Source organism: Mizuhopecten yessoensis, unplaced genomic scaffold (genome assembly GCF_002113885.1).
Source record: "Mizuhopecten yessoensis strain PY_sf001 unplaced genomic scaffold, ASM211388v2 scaffold1407, whole genome shotgun sequence".
NCBI classification, from domain to species: Eukaryota; Metazoa; Mollusca; class Bivalvia; order Pectinida; family Pectinidae; genus Mizuhopecten; species Mizuhopecten yessoensis.
In genome coordinates this window covers 473,986-491,729 of record NW_018404031.1, presented here as the reverse complement: position 1 = coordinate 491,729, position 17,744 = coordinate 473,986, and the positions used below count along the sequence as shown (strand labels likewise).

Below are 17,744 nucleotides of genomic sequence, written 5' to 3'. Positions count from 1 at the left end.
AAGGTTTTCAATTAGACATTTTTTGACGTTTGTAAACATGGACGTGTATGGGATTCACCGGCTGGCACTTCTGCTTGCAGTTATAACAGGTAAAAACAATTGCATTGTCATCAATTTATAAAAAAAATCTAAGCAGAAAAGGCGTGCTTATTTGTAATCAAACCGAACATTTGCATAATGTATTTACCAGTCATCGCGACGCCGCCAAGCACACGACAGATTGTGTTTGACTGATTGAGTTATCTCCCATTAAGGCCTAACTAGTCAACAGGTGATTGATTCTCTATTGAAAATTTGCTTCATGAAATAAAATCTTTCTGTTTTGTTTTGCAGGAATTTCGATTGTTTTAGGAAAGAAACAGAACACTGATAGTAAAGAAGAATCGAATTCAGGTACCAAGCACATTAAATAGCATCACATAATTCATTAATTGTTATTGTCAAAGTGTAAAACTTATTTATTGTAGGTTTTTATCTGAGATTGACATATAACAATTATGCTGTACATTTAGTTACATGTACTTGTATGTTTCATATTCACCTCACAGGTTTTGTATACATTCACAAGAACTCATAAAATAACTCCCATCCCTCTTTGCTGTGTTTAGTTATAGCTGTGGCGTCTATGAAGCCCGTCTGGTGTTAATTATGCATGATTCAGACCCTGAGGCATAAAACTAATTTGGCTACAATTACATCCGGAAACTATTGAATCCTCCATCACTATTATACATAAAACACTCATTCTGACTTTGATATGGCACATCAGTGTATTTTACTTATTGAGAAATGCTTTCTGTTCTTCAGTAATTTAATTCAGACACAAATTGCACATGTACATTATAACATACTGTTATGAAAACACTTCATTATGTCAGAGACGTATATATTACAATATATACGTCTCTGATTATGTGTAAATATTTTTTAATGACTGATTTTTTATTTTTAATATCGATATTGTGTAAGAGAAAGCATTTCAGAAAGTGTACATGTATTTATAGCATGCATATTATGCACCAGGCTAGACAGTAAGAGTATACCCTGATCGTTTGAGACTATATATATTCAATTTCCAGCCCGAGGACTTTTAAATACAATTGTGCTTCTTAAGCTCTATTGACTAGTTAAAATTTATAATTACTTAAAGCATGTTGAACCATATTAGGTAACGTTGGAAATTGCATATGGACTAGTAAAAATTGGAAACTAATAGCCTGACTGTCTTGAGTGTTTTAAAGAAAATTAATTTCTTGCCCTTTATGCAGTGATGCATTATTACAAATATTGGAAGGAAGCAGCAAGTAGTAAATTGTACTCCAAAATGTATATATATGTTTTCAATGGAAAGCTGGAACCAGGGCCCGTATTCATGAAACCATTCTCATGCTCAAGCATGGTTTTTGTGCTCAAGCCTAATTTCTTGTTCTGTTAAAGAGTACAATCTTATTTTTGCAATGTTCTGGGGGAAAAAATAAGAGATTTAAAGCGAAATACTTTTTTCAATGTTTATTTTTTTTTTAATTTTTTTATCATTTGACATGATTTAAGAGTGTTACAAGAAATTTGGTTTGAGCACGAAATCCATGCTTGAGCAATATGAGAACGGTTCCATGAATACGGGCCCTGTTCAATTAGGTGGGTTGGTTTGTATGGTGTTCAACACCCTCGCTTCAGCTAAACTCATATGGAGAAATAGGCTTAGGGAGACATGTAGTAAATGGTAAAAGATAGTGTAGCACACCCTTGAAGTAATAGTGTACTGAAGTATTGTGTACAGTGAGTTACCTCCCTTCCTCTACAAGGGTATTATGGGATCGTGCACATGTTGTAAGGAGCCATCACCATGAATAAACATGCCAACGAGCACTATCCTGAGAAAGGACTTTAAAGCTATTACAAGACACTACCAAAAAGAGAGCGTAGGAAAGTGAGAAAAGAAATCGTACAGATCTCAAAAGTTTCAGTCCAAGGGCAAGCAGATTAATTTTGGCTTCTTTAAGTCTAGATGCCTTAATAAGCAGATTGAGACACAAATAATGTAGAAGTAGTATTATGCATGGGTCCCATATAAGTTGCCTCATACACAAGTGGTTGCTTTGTTCTATGAAGACACAAAAAATGTAGTAGTATATGCATCAACCACACATTATTTTAGTTGCCTCATACACTAACATGCTGTGGGGTACAGCAGGCCCCTTCTGTCCCCAAACCTGCTGTTAAATTAGTTAAAATGTAAGAAGACACAAGCTAGAAAAACATACAAGCAATGATCAACTGTCTTTACAATATCCTGTCAGTTCAAATTACAGGCATTAAAGTATCTAATATTACGCTTGTGAAAGCAATTGAGTTAATATTTGAATTTAATTTTAATCAGGTTGGGCAAATAGTCTGTATTTATTTACTTTTCAGATTACACAGTAGCATTTAAGAAGGTTTTAATTAGTATGTGGTATATATGAAACGTACATAGTCTGTGACTTGCTTGGTATTTTATATAAGAAAGTGACAAAGATTTCTGCTATTTCTCTACCTGTCAACATGGTATGCATATATAGAGATTTTTTAAAAACCCTATCAGTTTTGTTAGTTTAGAATGAAAAGTCTAAAACAGACATCAATGAGTGATTTGAATGCTGAGAGAAATTAATTGTGCCGGTGCTCAAAGTGTGGATGCCACCAGCACACCCTAGTAAACAGCACACAAGCATGTAATAGATGATGTGGGTGTCAGCTCTATTTTGATCTAGGAAACATTGATGCAACTTATCAGTGGGATCAGACATACATGTAATTATGATAATGTAGTTATATAGTTTCAGCGACATCAGCGTTCCTCTGAGTATATAAGCCCGAGTTTCCTCTGGCCCTGACACCAGAGTGATGTATAATTGCACAGTACCAGTAATTATTTAAAGTAGTGCCATGGATTTGTTCTGTGTACAAATCAAGTTCAAATGAATTTCACAATTGGATTGTTGAAACTTCATGTCAAGTCAAAAGTCATTTGATATTTTCACCAAACTTATTAAATTGAATCTAATTTGAACTTAAAGGTAATTTGTCAATGCAAATACATTGTATATATATATTATTAGAGAGGTCTACAGGCAATATTCTAACAACTAGGGTTACACTTTCAGTCCCAGCATTGTCACCAGTGTCAAGTTGTCAAATATTTGTTATTCCTTCCCTGACAACAAAGCCGATATTGGAGGAGAATTATTCTGGAGAGAAACGGTCATTTTAAATTTAGTACTTTATGTTAATTCTGATATCTATGTATTATTCAAAACTTTATTATCAATTTTCATTCCTTATATTCACGTACCTGATTCATTTGAATTGTGTTTCTTGCAGATATACAGCTGAAAGATATTGTCTTCATAGTTCTGAGTCAAAAAAATCCTTACCATGAAAAAAGAGCTGATGTATTTAAGGAAGAGTTTGAATCTCAGATCAAAGATTTGTCTGATGTAAGTACTTGTACCAGTGTATTTTTTTTTCTAGTAACATTTTTATACAGTGATGCCAAAATTATGGCCCTGTTTCCTACTTGCATTGGGTCTACTACTTAACATTTCATCTCCTACACAAAGTTAATTGAAGATAGTAAAACAGAAATAGATCTACATTTATACCAGATCAAACATATGATATATATGGGCAAAAAAGTAATAACAACAGTGCAGACAAAATAATTTGTCAAATTTTCAGGGTGATCCGCCCCTTTATCAAGACAGGAACATGGACATTTACATATCACAACATATAACAGAGATAAACAGTCACCATGAAACAATAATATAATAAAAATACATTAACAAACAGAAATCACTTATATAAAGTTATGTTTTATGTACAAGCCATAAATTTTGGTATTTTGACTTCAAACACTGAAACATATTGACAGGAATATATTTGTTTCAAATTAATTCTCGATTTCTATGTATTATTCTTAAAACATTGAAGTTTTATATTTTCAGAATGAAAAACCAAAGCTGATATTCATTCATAAGGAACATAGAAATGTTTTAGGAGCTTGGGCTGTTTTCCCTTTACTTCCAACGTAAGTATCGACTGTACACACACACAGCGCCGAGTATCCTAGGAGTACTGGAATGTTTGATAAGGAACGGTCAAACCCGTTTTTCGGAGAGGTGCTGGTTTGGCTCCTGACTTTGGGCACAACTTTTTTACACCCAAACAGGTTCTGAGATTATTGTCACAGACATATTGTCATTGGCAGCAACAATAATATAGCTAGTCTACATGTAGTAGTTATATTAATACCTGGCCTCCTTTGCCCTAGCCGGTAATATTAAAATGTTCTCGTCGTCAGAAGCTACGTTATTGTAGCTAGTCTACATGTAGTAGTTATATATTAATACCTGGCCTCCTCTGCCCTAGCCGGTAATATTAAAATGGTCTCGTCGTCAGAAGCTACGTTATTGTAGCTAGTCTACATCCAACTTTAGAATCACTGTACAGTTCATCCTCGTAAATCTAGCCTTTTTTGGGGGCAGATTTTCTATTAGTAGCTCAGTCAGCAGCCCAGTAGTTTCAAAATCTTGCCAATTGAGCTTAGAACAAAGTTTGAATGTGGCTAGATTGTATGTCAAATGTGGGAGATATATACATCAGTCACCACTGTTGTATTTTATCAAAATAGAACAATTTTATTTACACTGAATTGCATTAGAAGTATTTAGGACCAGACCATAATTGTAAACTTTTTATTTTATTTGCTTCCGTAATACTTACTGCAATTTGCAAATGTATAAAATCTGTAATTGTTCTTGTGTCCAGATGTTTTCTGGTTGATCTGAGTTTGATACTTTGTGAAACAATTATTTGCATATTTTCCTTAAGAAGGATATTACGATCATATACCCCTTGATATCACCATTCTTGTAATAAAACCCTATTAGCCATTTTCTCCAATATGAATTTTCAAAGAAAAAATATACATTTCAGATACACTAACTATAGAACAAACATTTTACTGACTTTGTAGGTTTGCTAAGGAATACGCTGATGCTGCCTGGTTATTTGTGTGTGAGGAAGAGACCAGACTAGACGTACAAAAACTGGTCAATGTCCTTCAGAGGTTTGATCACACCAAGGTCAGTATTAGGAGAACTAACACAAAAATTCTAATGAATTATCTCCCTTTTTTTGTTCAGTCTTGTCTCTGTCTTTGTGTACCTATTGCTGTATTGTCCACACAATATTTCTACATCCTGTAATGACCTCAAAGTACTTACCATGTAAACTCTTCATTGTTTCACTTATATTCTCTGCACCCCTGGAAAATGTCCTGGCAAAATCAAAGGCTCAGTGTGAGCCACCATGTGCATGAGAGAAGGGGACTAGTTTGATCCTTTGATGTACATCAAAAGGACTTTGCAACTGCGTAATGGTAAAATAACTTGGTTTTAAGTCTGATGTTGCTCCTCTGTAATCTTCAAAGGACAGGTACCAGCCTAGCGATTGGTCAGGTTTTTTTGCCCGAGACCAATCAAATAGCTAGTCGCGTGCCTTCAATTTTGCTATGACACATTCCAGGGGTGCAGAGAGCAAATGTTAACGTGAACCCTGTAGTATAGAAGATGAGGAATTTACTTTTATTTGATATCGGAAGGCTGAAGGTCAAGTTCACTATTACTATAGTTTCAGTTTCTAAGCTATAGTTTCATTCCCCTTTGGTCTTTAAAAACCGAGCTTCACATACACATTTGTTTTTGGAGATGCAGGATTATGCATGCATGGAAAAAAATGAAGAGAAAATGTATGTGTAAGCTTTTAAGGTTAGAGGTCAAAGGCAATTATTAATACCAGTAAGTGGTTTACCAGAAGTGCTACCTTTGTCTGGCCCATCCTGTCCTGTACTGATTTAGTGTCATCACTCTAGTACTTCACTTCTAATTATATCTTTATCAAATTTTACTTGAGAGGTCATTACTATTTCAATGTCTTTGCTTGGGGTCAAATGTGGAACCTCTGGTTTACTAGTCTACTGCATTGTCAATAGAGAAATTGTCCAAGTTGTTGGTAGGAAATGGCGGCTAGTATTTTACCAGGTTGACATTTATAAATAGGTCAAGTATGAGAATACCTTGAATGTATTTCAAGCTTCCTATAAGTCAAGGCATTAAGATCACAGTTACTATTTATAGAAATTTATCATACAACGACATGGAATCAGGTTGTGACTGGATGAAAGGGAAACCGGTGGTGGAAAGTAACAAATATTGATATTAAAAATCTTATTATATTATGCATTTTTATCACATAAAAATGTTCAAAGTATTATTACTGATAAACACTGTTTGTACACCATCATGCATGAATGTCGTTTTTTGATTGACAGGAATTGTATCTAGGTCACCCTCTCAGGGACCAATCACCTACCATAATACATCATTATGCCTTCCATGACAACCCAAGCAAATTTGCATATGCAGATTGGGGAGCTGGCTTTGTGTTTAGCCAACCACTTCTATCCAAGTAAGTAAATTATCCAGAATGTCCTTATTACTATGATAGGAAATCTGATGATGTTCAACTGTGGAATGATATTTATGGACTGTTACATCGAGTTTTCAGGGTTTGTTGGGAGAGCAATTTTCTAATAAGAGCTTTTGGATAAATTTGTGATGTGACTGCAGCTGAACTCAATATTTTATCCACCAGTGAGTGATGAGAAAATTGTTGAATGACAAACCTTGAAAACACTGTGTGTTAAACTATATAGTTCACCAGTCGCTAAAAGTCAACCGAATCGCGCACAGCGTCTTCAAGATCCCCTGTCACTAGCCAATGGAAAAATAACTCCATGTTTTACTTGAGTAAATACTACTTACTGTCAAACTAGTTGGAAAAAATCTAAAAACAAATACTTTATTGTCATCAGCTGTTCCATTTTTACATGAATACTAAACATGGTGTCGCTTTCAACAAAGTACTTTTTAAAGGAACATGAAAATATTTCTTTACGATGGACAATTTCTCCATGTGCAGTTTGTTTAAATGGATGTTGATAACCATCCTCAACAATTTGACTTTATTTAATTTGTGCATCTAATTTGAGACATAACATTCATTAACAGTAAAATCCATTCCAAAGTTGTTACCAGCTACTTCTCAAGTTATCTTACACAGACCATTTGTAGTTGTGGATTGATCATACTGTTATACTGTATACTGTGGTATAGAGAAGAGTGTATATATGATAAAAGAAAAATTGTGCATGGTAATTGACCCATCTTGATAATTCAATGTATAAAATCAATGTTATTATTTTAGATAAATTTCAGAAATGTTCAAGGGAAAAGAGATTATGTTCTTTGACATTTGCATATTTGCAGGGATTAAAGCTGAGTTATTTTGTGGTATTTTTGTAGGATGGGTAAAAGATGGCCAGACAAAGAGTTCAAGTCAGACTTTACTATAGACCCCAAACATGAGGTAAGACTTTACTATAGACCCCAAACACGAGGTAAATCTTTACTATAGACCCCAAACACGAAATAAGACTTTACTATAGACCCCAAACATGAGGTAAGACTTTACTATAAACCCCAAACACGAGGTAAGACTTTCCTATAGCCCCCAAACACGAGGTAAATCTTTACTATAGCCCCCAAACACGAGGTAAGACTTTACTACAGTCCCCAAACACGAGGTAAATCTTTACTATAGACCCCAAACACAAGGTAAGACTTTACTATAGACCCCAAACATGAGGTAAGACTTTACTTTATAGACACCAAACATACCCCAAACACGAGGTAAGACTTTACTATATACCCCAAACATGAGGTAAGACTTTACTATAGACCCCAAACATGAGGTAAGACTTAACTATAGACCCCAAACACGAGGTAAGACTTTACTATATACCCCAAACATGAGGTAAGACTTTACTATAGACCCCAAACATGAGGTAAGACTTTACTATGTACCCCAAACACGAGGTAAGACTTTACTATAGACCCCAAACATGAGGTAAGACTAATATAAATCCTCATAATAAATATTTAGTCAGTGTTAATCTACTGAAAATTTAAACATTTTAACATCAGTTCAATTTCCGTTTTTGTTTTTATGGAAACTAATAATCTTTCTATTTACTGTGACAGCTGGCCAAGTATATCTACAGTGATGCCATCAACGTGACCTTGACCCCGGTCACCGAGATCTGTCTGGTCAAAAAGTCAGAGAAATGTGCCTCCTGGTATCCAGTAATGTTCCCGGACTGTGTAAGTACCTAGTTCCTGTTTACCTGTGACGTGTCAGTACGTTAGGTACTCCTATATGTCAAATAACATTCCAGAAAATGTAAAACGGAAAGTGTATTTTAAGTCTATACACAACAAGAATTCCCCGGAATTCCGATGGCCAAATGAAAGAATTAATGCATGCATAAATTAAATGGGCGAGACTTGTATGGTATAAATATTCGTTTTTGGTAATTAATAAATGTATAGACAATACATGTACATACATGCGACATTGCATAATATTATAATTATATGTAAAAGACTTTTTAAATGGTGATCTAAGCCCCCCCCCCCCCCCCCCCCCCCCCCCCCAATGTCTTATCTTGCATGTTGTGTATATAAGCATTTGGTGACCATACTTAACATCTGACTGTGGTGTTACTGTTAGTACAAGATTTTTATCATAAGGAAAATGAAATTGGTTGGATCGCTCGCTAATAAATGTTTTCTAAATTTGTCTCTAAATTTCCCTTTTCAGTATACTGTCCCAAAAGTTCCTAAAATACACTGAAAAAGCACTGATATTAGACTTCTGGGTGTGTTAGTATATGGTCTATATTTATTACAGGGACCAGAAATACCTGAGGAGGACCTTTATGTTGCAGTGAAAACGTGTGCCAAGTATCACAAGGAACGAGGTAAGTTATATAGATTTAGTACCCTGTAACTGCTATTAAAATTGGTATCCTATCTTGATCCCAGTAATGCCATTAGTTCAATCTGAAATTATAAAAATACACTCAGTAAACCTTGTATCTTTTAACAATTAGGAAATTAACTAACTTGTGTTAGATAAACATGGTAACTAGCCAACACTCATTGGGGAACCTAGTGTATATTACCATCAATCATCTTTGAATTATATTCTATTTTTAGAACACAGACTATAACATGGAGAGGGCTTTTTTAAGGCTTTACCATTTTCCAATTCTTTTTGATTTATCAATAAAGCATTCATGAAATGAGAAAAATGAAATTTTCAAGGGTAGATTAAAAAAAATGGAATTTGAGGAGGGTACTGATGGAATAGTCTGATTCTTCCTCTACTTTCTGGAAAGTTTAAAACTAGAAATAAAGAAAACTGAGTTGACACATATTGAGTTCACATTTTGTTCTTTCGTCCTAGTTCCTATTGTAAGAAAGACCTGGGGCAATGAAGCTAAAAATGTGGAGTATTACAGTGATGTGGAAGACAGGACAATCCCTACCATCAACCTCGGGATTCCCAACACGGAGAGGGGTACGTACTATTGTGTAATTATTGAGAGAATGTAAGGTAAAGAAGCGATAACTCGAAATTTAATTGTTATGTAATAATGGATTGTTTCGATTTAGAACTCTCCTGCGAGAGAGGCCATTAGCTGTGGGGGAAAAAATCTGGAAGACAAAATAGAGACGTGGATTGTCTATCAGCATGAAAATGAGTTAACATAAAATGGTAATACCCAAACAGCATTCAATACAGGGGGTAGAGGAACCCTCTTTTTGATGACCAAATGTAACCGTAGTATGCTATATTTTGTATTGTACAATACTCATATTGTTTGATTTATTACAGGGCATTGTGGGAAGACCATGGCCATCATAAAGAGGCTACAATCCCATCCCCGGATATCACAGATTCCCTGGTTCATCATTGCTGACGATGACACAATTATCAAGTAAGTTGTTACAGGAATCAAGAATATGTTGCTTTTAGTTGTGTCTGAAATTGTGAAATTAACAACTTCTTAGGGTTAAGGTTAATACCTTAATACAATGTAGTTACTCCAAAATGTATCATAGCAGAAGGATAAGATATCATCCATTAGATCTTATACACCAAGGTACATGTTACGGAACCTGGTTTTCTTAAGGTATCCCACCGCTGGCACCACTCTAATGTTGACCTTTCCACCTGTCATTGTAATTTTGAACAACGAATGGATACCATGGTAACTGACTGTTCTTTTCATTATGTTTGTAAATGTAGTTCACTGAGATTTAACTCAATTAATTACATTTACAGTGTTCCCTGGGAATATCAATCCCCTCCCCTTTGTACTTTCAGCTTGAGGAGACTGAGGAAGCTACTAGCCTGTTATGACTCCAACTTCCCCATCCACATGGGAGAGAAATATGGCTATATGGTGACTAAGAATGAGCATGGCTACACCTACATCACAGGTGGAGGCGGGTAAGATAAAGTTCAATGTACAATACAAAATATGCCTATCTTCTTAATAAAAAGAATTTCCCCTGTCTGTTTATGAGCATTTCTTGCCCAATAAATCTTAGAAATCACTTCCCTTTCAAACTATAAGCAACTATATGTATGCCCAATATATTGACATCATTGTGTCCATCTATCCGTTTTTTCTGTCATCATTTGGTTTCTCTTCAGGTTCCTAACTAAACATTTTGTCAATAATCCTTAAAAAAATTCACTCAAATATTCCTGAAATCAATATTTAGAGACAGCTTATGGAAAGGTCAAAGTCACATGTTCAAGGTCAAAATCATATCAATGGATGGAGATGCCTGCTTGCCAACATTTCCCCAATTTGGATTTTGGCGACCTTTTTTTTCATTTCTCATATAAAGATACCCTTCATTGCAGACAAACAAAAATTCTGTAGCAATTATTTTGAACCGAACAATTTTCCTGGCGGAATTGACAGAACTTAAGGATCAAGAGTAGATGTGTGATTCCGAAGATGTTCTGGCAAATGTATCTAATTCTTGTCATACTAATAGTACAATGTTTATGCTGATAAAACCTTAACCATTGACAGGATGGTGTTCAGTAGGGAGGCTATAGATGTCATTGTGCTGACTCACCGCGCAGACTGTCCATCCAATGACGCCCCAGATGACATGATCCTGGGTCGCACCTTCAAAGCGATAGGACTACCCCTGGTACACAGCCCGTACTTCCATCAGGTAAAACAAATTCTGTGAATGTGATGGCTTGAGTGAGTCATGGCATTTAATAAAGCATAAGGTTCTTGTTGGTAGCATATATATGGTATACACATATACAGAGCAGTATTTCGTAGTATAATTCGGCATATGTTTAATACTATTACAGCACTTATGTTGCAGATATATCACATCAGAGACACCATAAATAAACTAACACCATGACAGGCTAAAAATGGTAAATTATAAAATTGCAAATGTCAATAAAATGAGAGTTTTTCAATGTAGTGCAACTAAATGCACTTATTTTTCCGTAAAAATATGTTGAAAATTACGTACAATCGTAGAAATTATATTCATTACTAATTATACTAATCAGAATATTATGTTGCGCCAAACATTACGGCATGGCTGTACATTATAATATCACTAAATTTCTTTGAGAGTTCATTGACAGTTCTGTCGCTTGCCAGAATTTTGTTGATAGTTCATTGACAGTGCTATCTCCAACCTGACTTTTGTTGATAGTTCATTGACAGTTCTCTCGCCAACCTGAATTTTGTTGATTGATCTTTGACAGTTCTGTTGCCTACCTGAGTTTTGTTGTGATTGATCTTTGACAGTTCTGTTGCCTACCTGAGTTTTGTTGATAGTTCTCTGACAGTGTTATCTCCAACCTGACTCTTGTTGATAGATCTTTGACATTTCTGTTGCCTACCTGACTCTTGTTGATAGTTCTCTGACAGTGCTATCTCCAACCTGAATTTTGTTGATAGTTCTTTGACAGTTGTTGCCTACCTGAATTTTGCATAATGTTATCCATTGTTACCTGTGTTTATAGGCACGACCAGCAGATTACAGTGCGGAATTCCTGTCGGCCAGAACAGCTTTATCCTTCCATAAACACTGGATGAATGACCCAATCATGATCTATAACGATCTGATTGCTTCTAATGAATCTATGGACCTACAGGATCCGGAGATGGAGGTTGAGGAAGAAGAAATTTCTGAAACTGAGGCTCAGGACTCAACACAATCCAACATGGACACTGACTCTGCCAATCAGAAGGAGGAGTTATGATAGCCAATCAGAAGGAGGAGTTATGATAGCCAATCAGAAGGAGGAGTTATGATAGCCAATCAGAAGGAGGAGTTATGATAGCATCTCTCTTAAGCTATAAATTAAATATCGTATTCCACATTGTCAAAAAAAAATAGAGATGTTTTTTTAAAGAAATCTCTTGTATACTAAACATATAATCTTGTGTATGGTGTTCTATATTGCATTTGCAAATGTTGAAGAATCAAATTGTTGGAAATGTCTTTTATACATTTGTAATAGCTGTTTTGTGAGTGATTATTTTTTTTGTGAGAATAATCTATTTATGCAGGAATTTGTGTATATTGTATGTTGAGATATAATGGTAATATTATATTATATATATCCAGATGGGTTTGCTAAAGAGTGTGCATTGTAGCCAAGAAAAGTAACACTTTATGCTCAAAGTCATGTCATTGAAACATTTTTTTGTACAAGTTGATATAACTTTTGAATGTTGTGTTCAGCAGAGATGGTTTGCACTACTACAGATAAAAGATTCGGGCCAAAAACATTTTTTGGGTGGGGGAGGCTTTTGTTTATTGTGTAATTGTGTTTGAATTTTAAGAGCAATAATTTCAACTAAATAGATATATTTTATTTGAAAACATTTGCCTTTTTCATGTTTACTTATACCACAAGGTAAACAATTAGGTTTATTTCTCAAATAGTTTACATCAAATTACCTTGGCCTTTTATGAATTATTTAAATGAAATAATTATCACCTTTACTGTTCAAGTAAGATACCACACAGTTACTTATAATCAGCTTGTTCTATCTACTGCAGATACATTTTTTACAGAAATTTTTATATTTGTTATTTTGTTGTTAAATAACAGTCAATAATTTGCATAATTTTGAACTTCATCCATGTCTTATCTTGATAAGGGGTGGTGACACTGTTTATCAAAATCAAAAGCAATACAAATCAAATTATTATATAAGAAATGTACATAGTGTATCTGTTATAGTCCTATGGGGGTTTATTTTACAAAAAGAATGGCTAATTTCTTTTAATTTTTATTCTACAAAGGTGGGGTTTTTCAGTTCCATTTCCGGTCTTTTTGTGGAGTACTATATGGTCGAATTACTCCCTTTTGGTTTCAATCGAAACATCACGCTTTTTGTCCACTTTTATTAATACAATTTCCACATTTTTTGTAACCCCCACCACCCACAATAATTCTTTTCTTGAGGCATACTACAGGAGTTTTAACAAAAAAAATTATCAATGTTTTCATGAGTATGGAACTTTTTTTTTTGTATCAAAATATTGATGAGTCTGGAATTTCTATAACCGTGGACAGATAGACCTGTAACCGTGGACAGATAGACCTGTAGAACAGAAATTAGGACAAAGGCTTACAATGTTTTCATCTTTGTAAAGGAACTGAAAATTCAACCTTAAAATCCAGTTGTCACTACATGGAATATTGTAGTTTGATTTGAAACAGGAATGACTGCCTATTTCATTTATTTTGTCTCAACCTGAGACCCACATACCATAAGCTTATGTTGAATGTGAGAAAGATTTTCTGTACAAATATGCTACTTACTCCACAAAATTACAAAATAAGTAGAAGTATTTAAAAAAAATAGTAGAAGAACCGCAAGTGAATTACCATATTTATCGTGCAATAAACCCAGGGGACCAACACATAATTTCTGACTTAAAGTAAAGGATAGGCTTATTACAGGACAATGAAACAGCATTTAATTGAGATTTCTACTGAACTGCAATAGATATTGGAGAGCTTATTACCCTGCAATAGATATTGGAGAGCTTATAACCAGATAAATACAGTACAAATTTTGTTCTTTTTTTTGTTTTCACGTTACACATGATGTTTGTCTGTCTGCGATGCTGTTCTCTTACATGACATGAGGAAATCTCATTTGGTTGTCTGTTTCAGCCACTTTGATGAGACCTCCACTTCAAATCATTCCCCCCTGAAGTCACATTTGAACTCTTCCAATTCAAAGGATGGAATAGTTCATTATGAAATTTCAGTGGTGAATGAGTTAAAATGGAAATGTTTGCTTTTTTGATCTGCTGTGGTTTTCTCTGTGTGATTTTACTGTCGTTTACTTCTGTCATACAGCAATTCCATATGATTTTGATATATATATATATATTCAGAATTCGTCCGTTATTCAGAGTTACAAAAATCCATCCATATATTCTTTAATTTTAAAAACTTTCTATTTTTACTTATTATGTTGCCATATAAGATTTTCCTGTTACATGTATTACCTTAAAACCAAAGAATTTACGTCTGATATTCAAACATAAAGAAAAATGCATTTTTTTAAAAGAAAGATCAAAAGTTAAATCTGAGACACTCCTTGGTACAATTTTGTTAACTTTTTCACCCCTATGTAACATTAGTAAACTCTACCATGCATTGATCTGGATGAGCCCATTATGGTCTACAGTACTAGTGGTGGAAGGGTTAAAAAAAACAAAAAACAAAAAAACTGTCGAGTAAAAATTGCAACAGTAGATACAATGGCCCACTCTGTAAATAGGAGTTCAAATATGACATCTGAAACAACGAAAAAAATACGAGTATGCAAATAGTAAACAAATTTCACTCTGTCTAAGGATATGAATTTCTGGTTGAGAACAACAATATTTAAAACCAGTGAGCTGAAATAATGTCATTGATGAAAACCAATCAAGAAAGTTTACTGCTGAATCAACTAAATCAGGATTAAAACCAAAGAGTGGCCAATTTGTAGCATTTTGATAAACCCCATAACATCGTGCAGGGGGAGCATTTATTATTTACCTTCCCGTCCACCTATGCGACTATCAGTCATACAACATCTTGGATAGATCATGCATTTGGCTCCCTTACCTCGGTACTCTTAATACTAGAAGGCCAATATTCATCAATCTTACATTTTGAGAAATACCACAATAATACATGATATGTAGGTCACTGTGACCTATATTTTGTGCTTCACTAATGTTGTTTAGTGTTTGTGCTGAATCTCTTCCATCATTAAATATTACATTTACCTCAATTTCAATCGAAGTTGGGGGCTAAGACAAATGTAAATTTTACAAGTATTTTCTTATTTTGTTGTATACTTGGCCTGTATTCATGAAACTGTTCTCATGCTCAATCACGGATTCAGTGTGCAAACCGGCTTTCTTGTACTTTCTTTCACTTCAATCATGTAAAATGAAAACAATGAAAACAGCAAACGGCTTAAAGTTTCTTCAAATTTTTTCTAAATTATTGATTTTTAAAAAAAAAAAAATCTATTAATAAACAACTGAAACACGAAATTTGGCTTGAGCTCTAAAACCATTCTTGAGCATGAGAAAGTTTTCATGAATATGGGCCCTGAAGTATGTTTGATGAAGAACATGAGACTACAAAACAAGCCATGATACCAAGGTCAGAGTTCAACATGACTGTAAATAAGTGTTGAGGCTGAGGTAAGAAAATCTTCACTACTAACAACTGCTGAGCATCTTTGCTGTTTGTACAATTTTACATGTATCTCAATAATGTACTTCTTTGAGATTTTTAGAAGGTATTTAACTTACAGGTATATTTTCACTTGAATTTTTGTGGATAGTCAATGATGATCACAAATTCACACTAATGTGTTGAAAGCTACTATTCTTTTATACACAAGTAGGCGCGTATATTGAACAGTGCATATTTATAAATTTTACTTCATTTTGAAAATTCAAAGACTGGTTTGAGGCACAGTCGCTAACGTAAAAGCTTTCTTAATTATTGCGGTATGATGCATTCATAGCACATCAGTAGAATAAGGTCGTAGTTTTCGTACTAAAATGATGTGCAGAAGACATACATTTGGACCATTGTGCGACTGTTTTATATTTTATGTTGACAGCAATATTAATTCATTATGCAAATTTGACAATGAAAAAACCCTGCCTGGTTCTAATTGTCAGCCTATTTTGTCTTGCTGTGTATAGATTTGATTGTCTGACAGGGTAATCCTTGATTGCTGGTCCCGTTTGTGTTACCATATTTCATTATTTGTAATCTATCCCAAATCCAGCTCATGTTACTTACTGGGTATGATATCAAAGATCTGCGTCTTAAATATCGAGGCGAAACACTAGATAATTCCACTGTAGTTTATCTTATATACAGGGTAACCTTCCCCTAATTTTGTCTAAGATATAATTGTCTGGCCCCATAGCATTTTTAATCTCAGAACACTGTTGTTGATCTGTTTGTCAAACCCAAGTCTGGTCCCATAGCATTTGAAATCTCAGAATACTGTTGTTGATCTGTTTGTCAAACCCCAGTCTGGCCCCATAGCATTTTTAATCTCAGAACACTGTTGTTGAGACTGTTTGTCAAACCCAAGTCTGGTCCCATAGCATTTGAAATCTTAGAACACTGTTGTTGAGACTGTTTGTCAAACCGGAGTCTGGTCCCATAGCATTTGAAATCTTAGAACACTGTTGTTGAGACTGTTTGTCAAACCCAAGTCTGGTCCCATAGCATTTGAAATCTTAGAACTCTGTTGTTGAGACTGTTTGTCAACCCCGAGTCTGGCCCCATAGCATTTGAAATCTCAGAACACTGTCATTGATCTGTTTGTCAAATACCAGTCTGGTCCCATAGCATTTGAAATCTCAGAATACTGTTGTTGATCTGTTTGTCAAACCCAAGTCTGGTCCCTTAGCATTTGAAATCTCAGAACACTGTTGTTGATCTGTTTGTCAAATACCAGTCTGCTCCCATAGCATTTGAAATCTTAGAACACTGTTGTTGATCTGTTTTGTCAAACCCCAGTCTGGCCCCATAGCATTTTTAATCTTAGAACACTGTTGTTGAGACTGTTTGTCAAACCCCAGTCTGGTCCCATAGCATTTGAAATCTCAGAATACTGTTGTTGATCTGGTTGTCAAACCCAAGTCTGGTCCCATAGCATTTGAAATCTCAGAACACTGTTGTTGATCTGTTTGTCAAAACCGGGCAGTCTGGCCCCATAGCATTTGAAATCTTAGAACACGGTTGTTGAGACTGTTTGTCAAACCCGAGTCTGGCCCCATAGCATTTGAAATCTTAGAACACGGTTGTTGAGACTGTTTGTCAAACCCGAGTCTGGCCCCATAGCATTTGAAATCTTAGAACACTGTTGGTGAGACTGTTTGTCAAACCGGAGTCTGGCCCCATAGCATTTGAAATCTCAGAATACTGTTGTTGATCTGTTTGTCAAACCACAGTCTGGCCCCATAGCATTTTTAATCTCAGAACACTGTTGTAGAGACTGTTTGTCAAACCCAAGTCTGGTCCCTTAGCATTTGAAATCTCAGAACACTGTTGTTGATCTGTTTGTCTAACCCCAGTCCGGCCCCATAGCATTTGAAATCTCAGAACACTGTTGTTGATCTGTTTGTCAAATACCAGTCTGCTCCCATAGCATTTGAAATCTTAGAACACTGTTGTTG

At 35.0% G+C, this 17,744-nt stretch overlaps 1 protein-coding gene across 1 annotated transcript; it reads left to right on the top strand.

The window, feature by feature from the left end:
• The first annotated feature begins 14 nt into the window (after positions 1–14).
• LOC110461912 (beta-1,3-glucosyltransferase-like) lies at positions 15–16,865 on the top strand. Its single transcript, XM_021515650.1, has 14 exons — positions 15–89; positions 334–393; positions 3,364–3,479; positions 3,990–4,072; positions 5,021–5,129; positions 6,377–6,513; positions 7,410–7,473; positions 8,148–8,267; positions 8,857–8,926; positions 9,415–9,528; positions 9,847–9,949; positions 10,339–10,464; positions 11,063–11,210; positions 12,031–16,865. Exons 1-14 carry the CDS (start codon positions 38–40, stop codon positions 12,268–12,270), a joined length of 1,542 nt encoding a protein of 513 aa, XP_021371325.1. The 5' UTR covers positions 15–37; the 3' UTR covers positions 12,271–16,865.
• The last annotated feature ends 879 nt before the right edge of the window (positions 16,866–17,744 follow it).